Here is a 15,528-nt window from a genome sequence, read left to right as displayed (position 1 = left end):
TATTACTTTGCTACCAAAGCCAGACAAAGATATCCAAAAAAGAAGACTACAGGCCAATATTCCTGATGAACATTCATGTAAAAATCCACAAAATAGTAGCAAACCAAATTCAACATCACATTAAAAAGATCATTCATCATGACCAAATTGGATTTATTCCAGGGATGTAAGGATGGTTGGGCATATGCATATCAATTGATGTGATACATCATATCAACAGAATAAAAGACAAAGCCCATATGATCATTTGAATTGATGCAGAAAAAACATTTGATAAAATTCAATACCCCTTTATGAAAAAACTCTCAAAAAACTGGTTATAGAAGAAACATACCTCAACATAATAAAAGCCATAGATGAAAGACCCACAGCTAGTATCATACTAAATGGGGAATAACTAAAACCCTTTTTGTAATATCTGTAAAATGACAGGGATATCCACTTTCACCACTTTTAGTCAACATAGTACTAGAAGTCCTAGCTAGAGCAATCAGACAGGAGAAAGAAATACAGGGTATCCAAATTGGAAAGGAAGAAGTCAAATTATTCTTGTTTGCAGATGATATGATCTTATATTTGGATGAACCTAAAGACTCCACCAAAAAACTATGAGAACTGGTCAACAAATTCAATAAAGTTGCAGGGTATAAAATCGACATACAAAAATCAGTAGCATTTCTATATACCAACAGTGATCAATCTGAAAAAGAAATGAAAAAATTAATTCCATTTACAATAGCCACACATAAAATTTAATACCTAGGAATTAACTTCACCAAAAAAGTGAAAGATCTCTGTAATGAAAACTATAAAACACTGATGAAAGAAATTGAAGATTACACCAAAAAATTGAAATATAGTCCATGTTCATGGATTGGAAGAATCAATATTGTTAAAATTGTTTATACTACCTAAAGCAATCTACAACTTCGATGCAATGCCTATCAAGATACCAATGACATTCTTCACAGGAATAGAAAAAATCTATCCTAATATTTGAATGGAACCACAAAAGACTCAGAATATACAAAGCTATCCTGAGTAAAAAGAACAAAACTGGAAGAATCACAGTAACTGACTTCAAATTATACTACAGAACTATAATAACCAAAACAGTATGGTGCTAGCATAAAAATACCTACATAGACCAATGGAACAGACTAGAGAACCCAGAAACAAATTCATACATCTACATTCAGTGAACTCATTTTCAACAAAAATGCCAAACACGTACATTGAGGAAAGGATAGTCTCTTCAATAAATGGTGCTGGGAAAACTGGATATTCATATGCAGAAGATTGAAACTAGACCCCTGTCTCTCACCATATACAAAAATCAAAATGAACGGAAGACTGAACTAGAATACTTGAAACTATGAAACTATTACAAGAAAACATTGGGCAGCACATTGGTCTGGGCAAAGAGTTCTTGAGTAATACCCCAAAAGCAGAGGCAATCAAAGCAAAAATGGACAAGTAGAATCATACGAAGTTAGAAAGCTTCTGCACCGCACACAATCAACAAAGTGAAGAGACAACCCACAGAATGGGAGAAAATATTTGCAAACTACCCATCTGACAATGTATTAATAATCAGAATACATAAGAAACACAAACAACTAGTAGGAAAAAAATCTAATAACCTAATTAAAAATCGGCAAAAGATATGATAGACATTTCTCAAAAGAAGACATACAATCACTAACAGCTATATGAAAAGATGATCAATATCAATGATCATCAGAGAAATGCAAATCAAAACTACAATGAGATAACATCTTACCCTAGTTAAAATGGCTTATATCCAAAAGATAGGCAGTAAGAAATGCTGGTTAGAGTGTGTAGAAAAGGAAACCGTCATATACTGTTGTTGGGAATGTAAATTAGTACAAGCACTGTGAGACAGCTTGGAGGTTCCTCAAGAAACTAAAAATAGAACTACCATATGACCCAGCAATCCCACTGCTAGGTATATAGAAAAAAAAAAAGAAAAGAAAAAAGAAAAGGAAAGAAAGAAAGAAAGAAAGAAAGAAAGAAAGAAAGAAAGAAAGAAAGAAAGAAAGAAAGAAAGAAAGAAAGAAAAAAAAGAAAAGAAAAGAAAAGAAGGAAAGAAAGAAAGAAAGAAAGAAAGAAAGAAAGAAAGAAAGAAAGAAAAGAAAACCAGTGTATAGAAGAGAGATCTGCACTCCCATGTTTACTGCAGCACTATTCACAATAGCCAAGATTTGCAATCTAAGTGTCCATCCACAGACAATGGATAAAGCAAATGTGCTACATATACACAATGGAGTACTAATCAGCCATTAAAAAGTATGCTCCTTTCATTTGCAACAGCATGGGTGAAACTGGAGGTCATTATGTTAAGTAAAATAAGTCAGGCACAGAAAGACAAAAGACAAACTTTGCATGTTCTCACTTATTTGTGGGAGTTAAAAATCAAAACATTGAACTCATGGAGATAGAGTAGAAGAATGGTTACCAGAGGTTGGTAAGGATAGTAGGCAGGAAGGAGTGGTTATGGTTAATGGGTACAAAAATATAGTTAAGTAGAATGAACACGATGTAGTATTGTGACTGCAGTCAACAATAACTTACTGTACATTTAAAAATAACAAAAAGTATAATTGCATTGTTTGTAACACAAAGAATAAATGCTTGAGGCAATTGATAACCCATTTACCCTGATCTGATTATTATGAATTGTATGCCTCTATTAAAATATCTCATATACACCATAAATATATACCACCTACTATGTACCCACAAAATTATTTTAAATTTAAAAAAAAGTTCATCTATAAGATGTGCACTTGCTACAGTTGTGTGATATTTACCACATCTAATAAAGTACCTTCTACATGAGACTTACTTGAGGGCTATAGGTAACGGTAACATCATGATATCCCCCTTTATCCTTCTAGATAATTTGCACAACACCCTAGACATGTTTCAGAACCTTCTTGTATTCTGAGCCTCAATCAAAACCAGCATCTTATTGGGTTATTGGTTAAATAGGCCAGAGTAACACACTCCAATTAGGAACACGTTGTCTCCAAAATTCAAAGAACCTATTAAGGCGTTATCCCTCTTTCTAGCCTGCAGGATAGGTTCGATGGAACAACTTTTCGTTCACTTTAGAAGGGATAGCTCAACATGCCCCACACCACTGGACCCCTAGAAATTTCACTGAAATAGAAAGTCCCTGAATATTTGTGAAATGTATTTCTGACCCTCTGGCATGCAAATGTGTTACCAACAAGTCTTGAGTAGTTACTACTTCTTGCTTAATGGGACAATCAGCATGTCATCAGAATAATCAGCACAATGTCATCAGTATATCATCAGTGGAATATCCTGCGGAAAAGAAAGAGGATCAAGGTCCCGAATATTTGCAACTCATATATCTGACAAAAGAATTGTATCTGGAATATATACCAAGTTCTCAAAATCAATGGAAAGAAATCTAATAACCCAATTTTATTAAATAAGCAAAAATATTTTAACAGGAGAAACTTCACCAAAAATAATACAGATGTGTCAAATAAGGTCATAAATACATGCTGGATCATTAGTCATCATGGAAATGCAAATTAAAACCTCAGTGTGATGCTATGAGCTACATATTTAAGTAAACAGAATTGAAAAGATTATTTATACTGAAAACAATGATGGAGACCTTTGGTAGTAAAAACTAGGCAACAAGTTAGAAGATAATTACATAAAATTTAAAGGGGTAGTCAATTTAAGTCAAGTTTTGGTTGGGTGAAAAGCTAATTCGGCACATTATATTGTTGACGCCACCTTTCTGCGGCGCATTCACAGTTACTTTGCTTTTATATACGCAATTTTCTTCTGTATATTTCTTTTTCACTAGAAAAATTCTAAGAAAGTCAGATAATTGATTAATAAATCTGCCAAAAGATATGCCCTTTGCTTTCTCCCATCTTGCTAGTGGAGATTAAAGTTTTAAAAAAGTTGATGTGTAGGTAGTTACTTATCAATATTCAGATATCAAATCTAAATGCCAAAAATAAGGACATTTTTACTTTCCTGAACAAATGCTCATTGAGAAGTTTCTATGTTAATTCTCAAAAACAAAATCTGAACATATTACTACCACAATCACAATCTCTCAATAGTTTTCTTCCAAATTGGGATTAAAGAACAAAGTCTGTGACTTAGTTTCCAAACCCACTCATACTCATACTGCTCCTTTGGCCACATTTGGCTCCTTCTTGCTTCTCTCTTTGATTGCCAGTCACATTTGCCATTTTTTGTTTATCCTGGGATCTAGGTTCTCTTATCATCTAGGCCCTTCAATGATGAACGTTGTGTGGAAGGCAAGTGTCCACAGGCATCACTCTGTTAGACAGGAAGACTGCTTTTTTTTTTTCTTTCTTTCTTTCTTTTGAGACAGGGTCTCACTCTGTAGCCCAGACCATCTGGGCTCACTGCAACCTCCGCCTCCTGGATTCAAGCAATTCTTGTGTCTCAGCCTCTCAAGTAGCTGGAATTACAGGCATGGACTATCACACCCAGCTATTTTATTTATTTATTTATTTATTCATTCATTTATTTTTTGAGACAGAGTTTCGCTCTGGTTGCCCAGGCTGGAGTGCAATGGCGCAGTCTCGGCTCACCACAACCTCCGCCTCCCGGGTTCAATTGATTCTCCTGCCTCAGCCCCCCGAGTAGCTGGGATTACAGGCATGCGTCACCACGCCTGGCTACTTTTTTGCATTTTTATTACAGACGGGGTTTCGCCATGTTGGTCAGGCTTGTCTCCATTTCCTGACCTCAGGTGATCCACCCACCTTGGCCTCCCAAAGTGCTGGAATTACAGACTGAGCCACGATGCCCTGCCTTTTTTTTTTTTTTTTTTTTTTTTTTTTTGGTATTTTTAGTAAAGACGGGAGTTTCACCATGTTGGCCAGGCTAGTCTCATATGGCCTCAAATGATCCCTCCGCCTCGGCCTCCCAAAGTGCTGGGATTACAGGCGTGAGTCACTGCACAGGCCTAAACAGGATGACTCATGAGCCCCACCTCAGAACTACTGAAACAGAATCTGCATTTTAACAATGTCTCCAGGAAATTCATAGGCCTTGAAATTTGGGAAGCACAGATCTACGCCCGCTCCACAGAGGTCCTTTGCCTTTTATTTTCTTTGCTCCTCCCCCTAACTTTTGCCTAGAAAAATTTCTCCTCAGACTTTATATTAAATTTGGGGAGCTAGGTATATATCTGGAATTTGAGCTACAGTTTGCATGAAGAGGACAATTCGTGTTTGCTTCTGAAAGGAATTTAGCTCTTTGGTTTTATTAAAATCATGTTTTCATTAACTCAGATGAGACCATACTAACCAAAGAACTCAGACCATCAAATTATGTAAGTAAACCAAAGTTCGTGCAAATATGTCAGTAGTGTCATCTGTGGTAAAAATAATAATAATAATAATAATATCATAAAGTATAATTTCAATTCTTAAAACTAGAACTGTCTACAATAACTTGATGTTTATGATTCTGAAGTTTGTAATCCCCTGTGGAATAATTTGAACTTTTCATACATGTCCAACCCTACAATGCCCAGTAGAACCGCTAACTTTGTCCTTAAGGGGATCCTCAAGCTCTCTTGGGGCAATTTTCGGTTCTCCACTTTTTCCTGTTTTGGCAAAAGTGCACAGTTGTACAATTAGTTGACTCTGGTGTTCAAGGAAAATTTATACACATGTTTCTTCAACTTAGGAAATGAAGCCTCTGAAATGAATCAATGTACCAGGATTGCTACCTATGTTTTTGTCATTTTAGTGCTATAATTGTGTTTATTTCTACTTTAGAAAACCTAACACTTTTAAAGGATCTCCACAATTTCTTCCAAGGTATGGGTAAGAGTAAAATGTTTTCTATAGTATTATTCTTTGGGTAGAAAGTTTAAAACTTGTTTGATAATTTAAGATTAGGTTTACAAGATGTTAGAATAGGCAGATACGGAAAGTATTAGTGAATTATCTGCATACATTATTTTTACAATTAAAGTCTGTTCCCTACTTCTCTAGTAGTTAGAAAATAAAAATAATAATAAAGCCTGAACAAGCAAAATAGCTGTAATACTGATTTGCTCCCTTCAATGATGTTTTATTACCTTGTTAACCTCACTATAGTGACTTTGTAAGGTAAGTTTTGGTGAACCAGAACAACTTAAAACTGAGTTTAAAGAATCAATTATAATGATCACTATACAAGATATCGTTTTGTTGATTCTGATAAAATAATCTATTGTTTAATTAAATACATATGATTAAAACTTTTAAGGTGTCACTTAAATACTTAGCTTTTTACCCACTTTTGAAAATAATTTCATTGAGTATTTATATTTATATATATGCAGAAAATACATATAAATGCAGAAAAATGTCCCTCCAATGCTTTTTCCACATTTATGACTTAAAAAGTATACACACACAAATGGAATCTGAGATTTTCAATTATTTTTCTATTGAGATTGCGTGAACGGAGCCCAATTTAATTTAATTAATTCCAAATTAAAATACATCTGAAATTATTGTTGTTGGCTATGTATATAACCTGTTTCAGGTTGCACTCTTGGCTCAATATTATCTTGCTACAAAAAAATTGTTGGAGAAGAAAGAGATCTCAAGTAAAGGCAGCAGAATTCCTAAAGTCAGTTCTAACCACTAGAATAACAAAGACAAAGTAACTTGTATATGGAAAGAACTTTTAGACAGTGCTAGTGTATCTATGAACAACACAAAGTTTGTAAGTAAAATTTAAAATTCGATCTTGTTTTCATACACAAAGTCCATAGGAAACTAAAGTTCTAATTTTGAGTAACAGTAAAGAAAAGTTTTCTAGAATTCACATCTAATTCACATCTTTTAATGAACTTTAGGGTTAAAACATCTATTTATCCCCAATCCTCTGTCTTTCTCTGATACTTCCTCTCTTCCTATTATTTGGCTTTCCAACACTCAGCTTTCCGGTATCTTTTCTGCTTCTCTTTTCTACATTTATTCATATATGCCTTTTTTGTTCTCTACTGTTCTCTCTTTTATTTTCTTTTCACTACCTAGATTTTCTTTTCCACTTCTCTGCTTCCTTTCCTCCTCTCCCTGCCTTCCTTTCTTCTCCTTACTTTTGAAAACTTTTATTAAAAAGGCTTACAGAAAACGTCTGTTTTTAAGTTCAGGGGTACATGTGCAGGTTTGTTACATAGGTAAATTTGTGTCATTTGGGTTTGTTGTAGAGATTATTTAATTGCCCAGGTATTAAGCCTAGTACCCATTAGTTATTATATTTTTCCAGATCCTCTCCCTCTTCTAACCCTCCACCCTCCAACAGGCCACAGTGTGTGTTGTTCCCCTCTATGTGTCCATGTGTTCTCACGAATTAGCTCCCACTTATATGTGAGAATATGCAGTATTTGGTTTTTGGTTCCTGTGTTAGTTTACTAAGGATAATGGCCTCCATTTCCATCCATGTCACTGCAAAGGACATGATCTCCTTCTTTTTCATGGCTGCATAGTATTCCATCATGTATATGTATCATATTTTCTTTATCCAGTCTATCATTGATGGGCTGGATTCTATCATTGATTCCATGTCTTTGATATTGTGAACAATGCTGCAGTGAACATACATATGCATGTATCTTTATAGTAGAATAATTTATATTCCTTTGGGTATATACCCAGTAATGGGATTGTTAGGTCAAATGGTATTTCTGTCTTTAGGTTTTTGAGGAATCACCACTATGTCTTCAACAATGGTTGGACTAACTTATTTACATTTCTCCAACAGTAGGCAAATGGCAAATGTTGTTTGCATTACTTGGAGTGCTGTAGTTCATTCCCCTCACTGTTGTGCCATTTGTTTCCCATTCACTTCTTATTTTTTTCTGGCTTTAATTCTATCAGCAAATGCAAACTGCTTTCACTGAAGCCACTAAAAATCTCTAATTTCCACAATCAGTGACCTCTCTTCATATTTAGTTCAACCAGAGCATTTCTTTTGGCATTTTGCCCTGTACTTTGTCCTTCTTGAGTATATTTCCTCTCTTTATGTCTACAACATTCAGCTCTCCAGTTTCCCTCCTGCTTCTTTGATCACTCTGCTCAATATTTTTTTCTGATATCACCCTTGTCTCTTTGTTTGAGCCAGGACTCTTGGTTGCATTGGGCAATGAGTTTATTGAATGGAAAGCTATCTAAAAGAGAAATGCCAGGAAAGTTGGAAGAATGAGCTGTAAAAATGGGCAGGAACAGAATGAAGTAAGACAGCTAGTCAACAGCCCAAATCATGTCCCAACACTAGCTCAACAAAAGCTCCTGCTGTCATGGTTGAAATTTCAAATGTCACAGCTCACACTGTCAGTTCCATTGTTGTGTGTGGATGCTTTTGTAAGGGTCTTGATATTGCTGCTTTGGCTGCTTTTGCATCAAAAGTTCTCTTTGATCACTGTTCCTTTGTTTTCCACCTTCCAAATTCCAAATCTATGTTGGTGGGTTTGGCTGGCCAAACCTAGTCAAGTAGCCTCATTCTAGGTGCAAGAAGGATGGAAAAGTAAGTTTCTAACTCTAGAATGGGTAGTATTCTCTCTTGGCCACCAAGATTAATGTGGTAGAAAAGAGGACCAGGGGCTGGCCATCTAATAAATGACCTGTAAAGTGGATACACTTTATAACCTGTTTAATATAATTTTAATTGTATTGCCTCTCTGTTCCTCTTTTATGTTTGATACACTCTCCAATGCATAGGACATCTATAACTATGCCTTAAACTACCCCCAATGCCTCTCATATCATTATTTTTATTAAGTTCTAGTAGAGTCACATCTCTAAGTACATCTCACCTGGATGTTCAGAGAATGCCCCTTCCCCATATCTGCCAACGAACCTGAGTTCTCAATCTCATTTAGAATCACCAAATGACTCCTCTTAATTTCAGTGACTACACTCTTCCCATCTAATATGTCATGGAGCCCTGGTGACTCTACATTCTGAATTCTTTTCAATCTATTTCTTTGTCTTCCTCATCACTTCCTTATCACACATGAAGTAGGTACTTTGCATTCATTTTAATCACATGAATAGCATTTTCTTAACAATACATATTCCTAGACCTCATTCTTGAACTACAGAATTTAATAGTAATTCCTCATATTCTGTATTTTGGTAAGAAAGTTCCCCCAGACAATTCTGATATGTAATCTGGCTTGGGATTCCTTTGCAACAGAAACAGTTTCCTGATTAGTATCTCTGACTGCAGGTTCCCTTCCTTGCAGCCTGTTTTCTATAACACCAATTATTTAACTTAAAATATGTCTTACATGCCACCATCTGTCTTAAAATTTTAAATTCATGACTATTTCCTGAAGAATACAGTTCAAAGTCCTTCACATGGCTTTTAACTCATTTTGTGTTTCTGACCTTACAAAGATCTTTTCCTTTGACCTTGTATCCATGTCTCAGACACAGAAATTTTGTACCGTACTCCAGTGTCCACATAAATTAATCACATCCATAGAATGCCTTTCTTTTTGCTTAAATATGTTTATTCATGCACATTCTATAAACTCAAATAATTGCATTTTTCCACCTCTTCAATTCCCCTACTATGGTTTTCACCAGCACAGTGTAATAAATACACGAAGAGGACATTCTGATGCGTGTATGATTTTATTTTAACTCCTCTCCTCTAGTATTCACTTTATAAATCCTTATTGAATATTCTTCTTATGTTTATTTCAGTTCATTCAGGGTACATCCAATGAGGACATGGATGAGGAAAATGCAACATTGCTGACAAAGTTTCTTCTCACAGGACTTACCTATCAATCAGAGTGGAAAATACCCCTGTTCCTAGCATTCTTGATAATATATCTCATCACCATCATGGGAAATCTTGGTCTGATTGCTGTCATCTGGAAAGACTCACACCTTCACATTCCAATGTACTTATTCCTTGGGAGTTTAGCCTTTGCAGATGCTTGGTTATCATCCTCAGTGACCCCTAAGATGCTGATCAGCTTCTTCACTAAGAGTATTACGATTTCTCTCTCTGAATGCAAGATACAATTTTTTTCTTTTGTAATCAGTGCAACCACAGAATGTTTTCTCTTGGCAACAATGGCATATGATCGCTATGTAGCCATATGCAAACCTTTACTTTATCCAGTGATTATGACCAATGGACTGTGCATCCGGCTATTAGTCTTGTCATTTGTAGGTGGCTTTCTTCATGCCTTAATTCATGAAGGCATTTTATTCAGATTAACCTTCTGTAATTCTAACATAATACATCACTTTTACTGTGACATCCCATTGTTAACAATTTCCTGTACTGACCCTTCTATTAATTTTTTAATGCTTTTTATTTTGTCTGGTTCAATACAGGTATTCACTATTTTGACTATTCTTGTCTCTTATGCATTTGTCCTCTTTACAATCTTAAAAAAAAAGTCAGTCAAAGGCATAAGGAAAGCCTTTTCTACCTGTGGAGCCCATCTCTTATCCGTCTGTTTATATTATGGCCCCCTTCTCTTCATGTATGTGGGCCCTGCATCTCCACAAGCAGATGATCAAGATATGGTGGAGTCTCTATTTTACACTGTCATCATTCCTTTCTTAAATCCCATTATCTACAGCCTGAGAAATAAGCAAGTCATAGATTCACTGACAAAAACATTAAAAGGAAGTGTTTAGATCTCATACTGGAATGTATTCTCTTTTTATTTAAAGTCACATAATCATGCAGGCTAGATGTCAGTATATGTTCGTGTATGTTTAAAGTTTTTTGCAATTACAATTGTCCTAACTTTTTAATGATTCAAGTCATTAGTATCTAATAAATTCCTTAAGATACTTGTATATTATTGAAAAGCACACAAGAAAATTTTGTCAACTGTTCATGACATACTAGAATAATTAGAGCAGAAAAAAATAAAAGCATTTTACATGTTTCTTGTTCTTCAATGTGGCTTTATAAATGGATCAAGTGCTACAATAGTAGGTCTTCTAATAACAACTTGAGTATGATGTCTTTGTTACTAATACAGGTTTATAAACTGGAGATTCATAGCACACTTCCTCCATAGAACAAGTTTGTGTTTGCATGAACCCAAGCAAATCTCACGAATTCGGCTAACCATCATGAAGTGTTTTTTTCCACTTTATTGGGAAATGGTTAATTTCTTTTCTTGTAGAGATTCAATTCACATATTATAGACGGAAATGAACAGAAATAGGAAACTATGAGAGGATTCTCTTAGTTCAGTGTGCTTCTGTGAGGAGAGGCAGTTGCCTCTCCGTGTTTGTGATGCCTTCTAAGAACCTTTCCAACTGTATTTATATGTTTGTTGGCAATCTGAAAACCTTTACTAATTTGGAGTGCTAACGGATGAGACTAAATAATTAAGTTGAGATGAGTGCAGAGAAATAAATAAAATAGAAGTGGCAGAATAAGAATTGAATGGTCGTAATTTTCCCTGAATTAAAAAAAAAAGGAAGCTTGTAAGATCAAGAAATCGTTGATATTTATAGGTTATTGTAATGTTCCCTTGTCAATGAGTGACTTTATGCATTTGCAGGGACTTGGATGGAGCTGGAGGCCATTATCCTTAGCAAACTAACACAGGAAGAGAAAAACAAGTAACACATGTTCTCACTTACAAGTGGGGACTAAGTGATGAGAACTTTATATTACAAAAGTACAACTAGGCCAGCCTGGGCAACATAGCAAGACCCCATCTCTAAAAAAAATTAAAAACTAGCCAGGCATGGTTGTGTGCACCTGTGGTCTCAGCAACTTGGGAGGCTGAGGCAGGAAGATCCCTTGAGTACAGAAGGTGGAGGCTGCAGTGAGCTATGATCATGCCACTGCATTCCAGCCTGGGCAACAGAGTGAGACACTATTTCAGGAAAAAAAGTACAGATAAAATTATTATGTATTATGTCATACTGCACAGAGGGTGATAGAAAAGACATGAGAGTGAACAAGGGTTTGAATATTCTGTTGCTGAAAAGTCCTTGATAGCTTTCCTCAAATTCAATGCTCTTTAAATATAATGAGAGATTCATCTTCAGGTCATCCTTGCCTTTATTCTCTCCACACTTGAAATTCTGTGAGTTCATGCTGGTACCACTCAGGTCCCCACCCCAAAACATACTCAGCTGTGTGTTTTGCAGAACTCAAGTTTCTTATCTTTTTCGTCTGGCTCTTACTGTCTTACCTTCCAAGCACTGCAGCCAGATAATTTTTCATAAACAAGACTCTCATTGAATCATATCCCTCTTCAATAACCTTTAATGGATTGTCATTGCTACCAGATTACATGCATATAAGGTATATGTTCCTAGAACTGAATATAGTTGTGTACTGTATAATGACATTTTGATTGCATATGGGGTGGTGGTGCCATAAGATTACAATGGAGCTGAAAAATTCCTATCACCTAGTGACATCATAGCCATCATTATGTCACAGTACAACACATTACTCATGTGTTTGTGGTGATGTTGGTGTATACAAATCTACTACACTATCAGTCATATAAAAGTATAGCTCATATATTTATGTACCATCCATAATACTTGATAGTGACAATAAGCAACTGTGTTAGTGGTTTATATGTTTATTATACTATTAATAATTATTTTAGAGTATACACCTTCTAATTATATAAAAAGTTAACTATAAAACAGTCTCAGGCAGGTCCTTCAGGATATATTCCGGAAGAAGGCATCATTGTCATAGGAGATGAGAGCTACGTACATATTATTTCCCCTAAAGACCTTCCAGTGGCACAAGATGTGGAGGTGGAAGACAGTGATATTCATGATCTCGACCCTAACTAGGCCTAAGCTAATGTGTGTGTTTGTGTCTTAGCTTTTAATAAAACATTTTTAAAAATAAAAAATTAAATAAAAATTCTAAAAATAGAAAAAAGCTTATAGAATAGAATATAAAGAAAAATATTGTTGTATAGCTGTACAACATGTTTGCCTTTTAAGCTTAGTATTATTACAAAGAAGTCAAAAAGTTTTAAAAAGTTTAAAAGTTGATAAGGTAAAAACATTACAGTAAGCTCAGTTAATTTAATTTTGAAGAAAGAGAAAACTGTGAACTAAATTTAAGGTAGCCTACATGTACAGTGTTTATAAAGTAAAGTTCACAGTGGTGGACAGAAATGTCCTAGGTCTTCACATTAACTCATCACTTACTCACTGACCCACCCAGAACTACTTCCAATCTGCAAGCTCCGTTTATGGTAAGTTGTACAATTTTTAAATTTTCTGTCTTTTTTTACTCTACCTTTTCTATGTGTAGATATATTTAGATATACAAACCATTGCATTACAATTTCCTACCGTATTCAGTATAGTAAGATGATGTGCAGGTTTGTAGCCCAGAGCAACATGTGACACCATATAGTCTAGGTGTGTGGACTATACCATCTAGATTTTTTGTAAGTACACTCTAGGATGTTTTCACAATGACGAAATCACTTACTTCTTGCAAGAACACTATAGGATGTAATCAAAATGACAAATTTCTCAGAATGTATTCCCATCATGAAGCGATGCACGACTGCATGTAACTATCCATGTTTAATTGTTAATTTGTATGTGCAGATTTTATGATATAGACGTAGATACACGTACGCATAAAATACATAAATATAGAATCTAAATAAATAAGTGTGTATATACAGTCACCCTTCTGTATCCCTGGGTCTTCTGGATCTGTGGGGGATCTAGCACTGCCCTCAGATACCAAAATTTATGGGTGCTCAAGTCCCTAATATCAAATGGCATAGCATTTTGCATATAACCTCTGCAAATCCTCCTATGGACTTTAAATCATATCTAGATTACTTAAAATCACTAGATAAATAGCTGTTGTACCATATTATTTAGCAAATAGTGACCAAAACCAACAGTCTCTACATATTTAGTAAAGACACAATTATTTTTTCTTGAATAGTTTTGATCCACAATTGTTTGAATCCACAAATGAAGAACCAACAGATATAGAGGGCCAACTATATGTGTGTGTGTGTGTTTATAGTTGATAGATAGATCTTTGTAACATTGCATTTGCTCACCCTGACATTGAGTTCCTTTCCAATGAAACCTTGGTTTAACTGGAGTCTCCTTCTCTACAGTTGTCCTAATGGAATCTGTGTTGTGGTCAAAATCAGTCACTGAGAGACTTCTGGACATACTTTAGTCTCTCAGGCACATGCTTTTTCTCAGATAGGTCCATCCACAGAGAAACTTCCCTCCCCTGACTGCGTCCATCCTCATTTACAATTGAAATGGCACTCTTTCTTCAAGACCTATCTCAAATGTTCCTACTAACTCATTTGAAATATTTAGCAATTTTTTTCTTTTTAGGCCAAAATTGTCCTTGCATAATATTTATTTTTGACCCAAAGGATCTTGTAGATTACAATATATAGTCTTACTACTCTTTCTGTATTTTGCAGTGTGTAGACAGTGGCTTATTCACATAAGGGCCTAAATAAGTATTTATGAAATATTTGTGAAATTAAAATGAAACTGACAGCACAAATTCCTAGAATGCAGTCAGAGTGCATCAGTCTTTTTTAACCTTGATATGAGCCCAAGGAGATTACTGAGCCTGGGATGTCTGCTGCATGGCAACTTGCCTTATGTTCCTTCATGACAATTGAAAATACACACCTAGGTAAATTATTTATATTCTTATTACTAGGATTGGCTTCTGGCATAGAGTAGGAGAAAGTATCAAGGAGAAGCTGTTCAGTTAGATGTTTCATATAAAGGATAAAATATACAAATATTTAAAATATTATTTTACATTTGTGGACATCCAGTTAACAAAATCATCTACCATCTTTTTGTTCCCCCAAGGAATCCCCCCAATCTCCAGGAAACAGAGTGAATGGAACACTTCAACTGCTGTTACTCCTTCCCTTAGAGGATCCATGTTATTACATGTGTCCGTAGCTTTTCTACAAATTTGTATTGCTCTGTAATATTTTCATTGTACTGATCATTCCCTGTGAATTATCTGTCTTTTGTCCATTGTTATAACCCAAAGATTAGACTGGTAATGTGAGCATCTGATGTCCATTTTTTTCACCATTTTAAAGGTCTAGTTCCCTGATTGGCCTTTTTCTTCAATGTGAAGGCAGATATCAAGCTATGAGCATGTGGCAAGGTGTGTAGCAGGTTAAGTCATACTTTATGTTGGATGAGTATGAAAGAGGTCCTCTCAGAAACTCAGACTTCTGAAGCCTTTTTCTTGAAAATGTCTGGTCTACAGGTACTTGTTCTCTAGTTTGTTCCTGAATATAATTCCAACTATTTTATGGCTTCCTGACACAAATTATTTCTTTATAGATATAATCTTTTTTGTCATTTTGTCATTTCAAAAGATGTTAGGAAAGAGTTAAAATATACATCTGTTATAAGCTATACTCCAAGTCTGAAGACCTGAGAACCAGCAGTGCTGAGGGCAGGAGAA

General features: G+C 35.2%; 1 protein-coding gene across 1 annotated transcript; it reads left to right on the top strand.

Annotated features, from left to right (window-relative positions):
- Positions 1-9,773: 9,773 nt before the first annotated feature.
- LOC126949313 (olfactory receptor 5H8) lies at positions 9,774-10,721 on the top strand. Its single transcript, XM_050782093.1, has one exon. It carries the CDS (start codon positions 9,795-9,797, stop codon positions 10,719-10,721), a length of 927 nt encoding a protein of 308 aa, XP_050638050.1. The 5' UTR covers positions 9,774-9,794.
- The last annotated feature ends 4,807 nt before the right edge of the window (positions 10,722-15,528 follow it).

The sequence above is a fragment of the Macaca thibetana genome, chromosome 2 (genome assembly GCF_024542745.1).
Source record: "Macaca thibetana thibetana isolate TM-01 chromosome 2, ASM2454274v1, whole genome shotgun sequence".
In the NCBI taxonomy this organism is placed as follows: domain Eukaryota; kingdom Metazoa; phylum Chordata; class Mammalia; order Primates; family Cercopithecidae; genus Macaca; species Macaca thibetana.
This window is presented reverse-complemented; position numbering and strand designations above follow the sequence as displayed.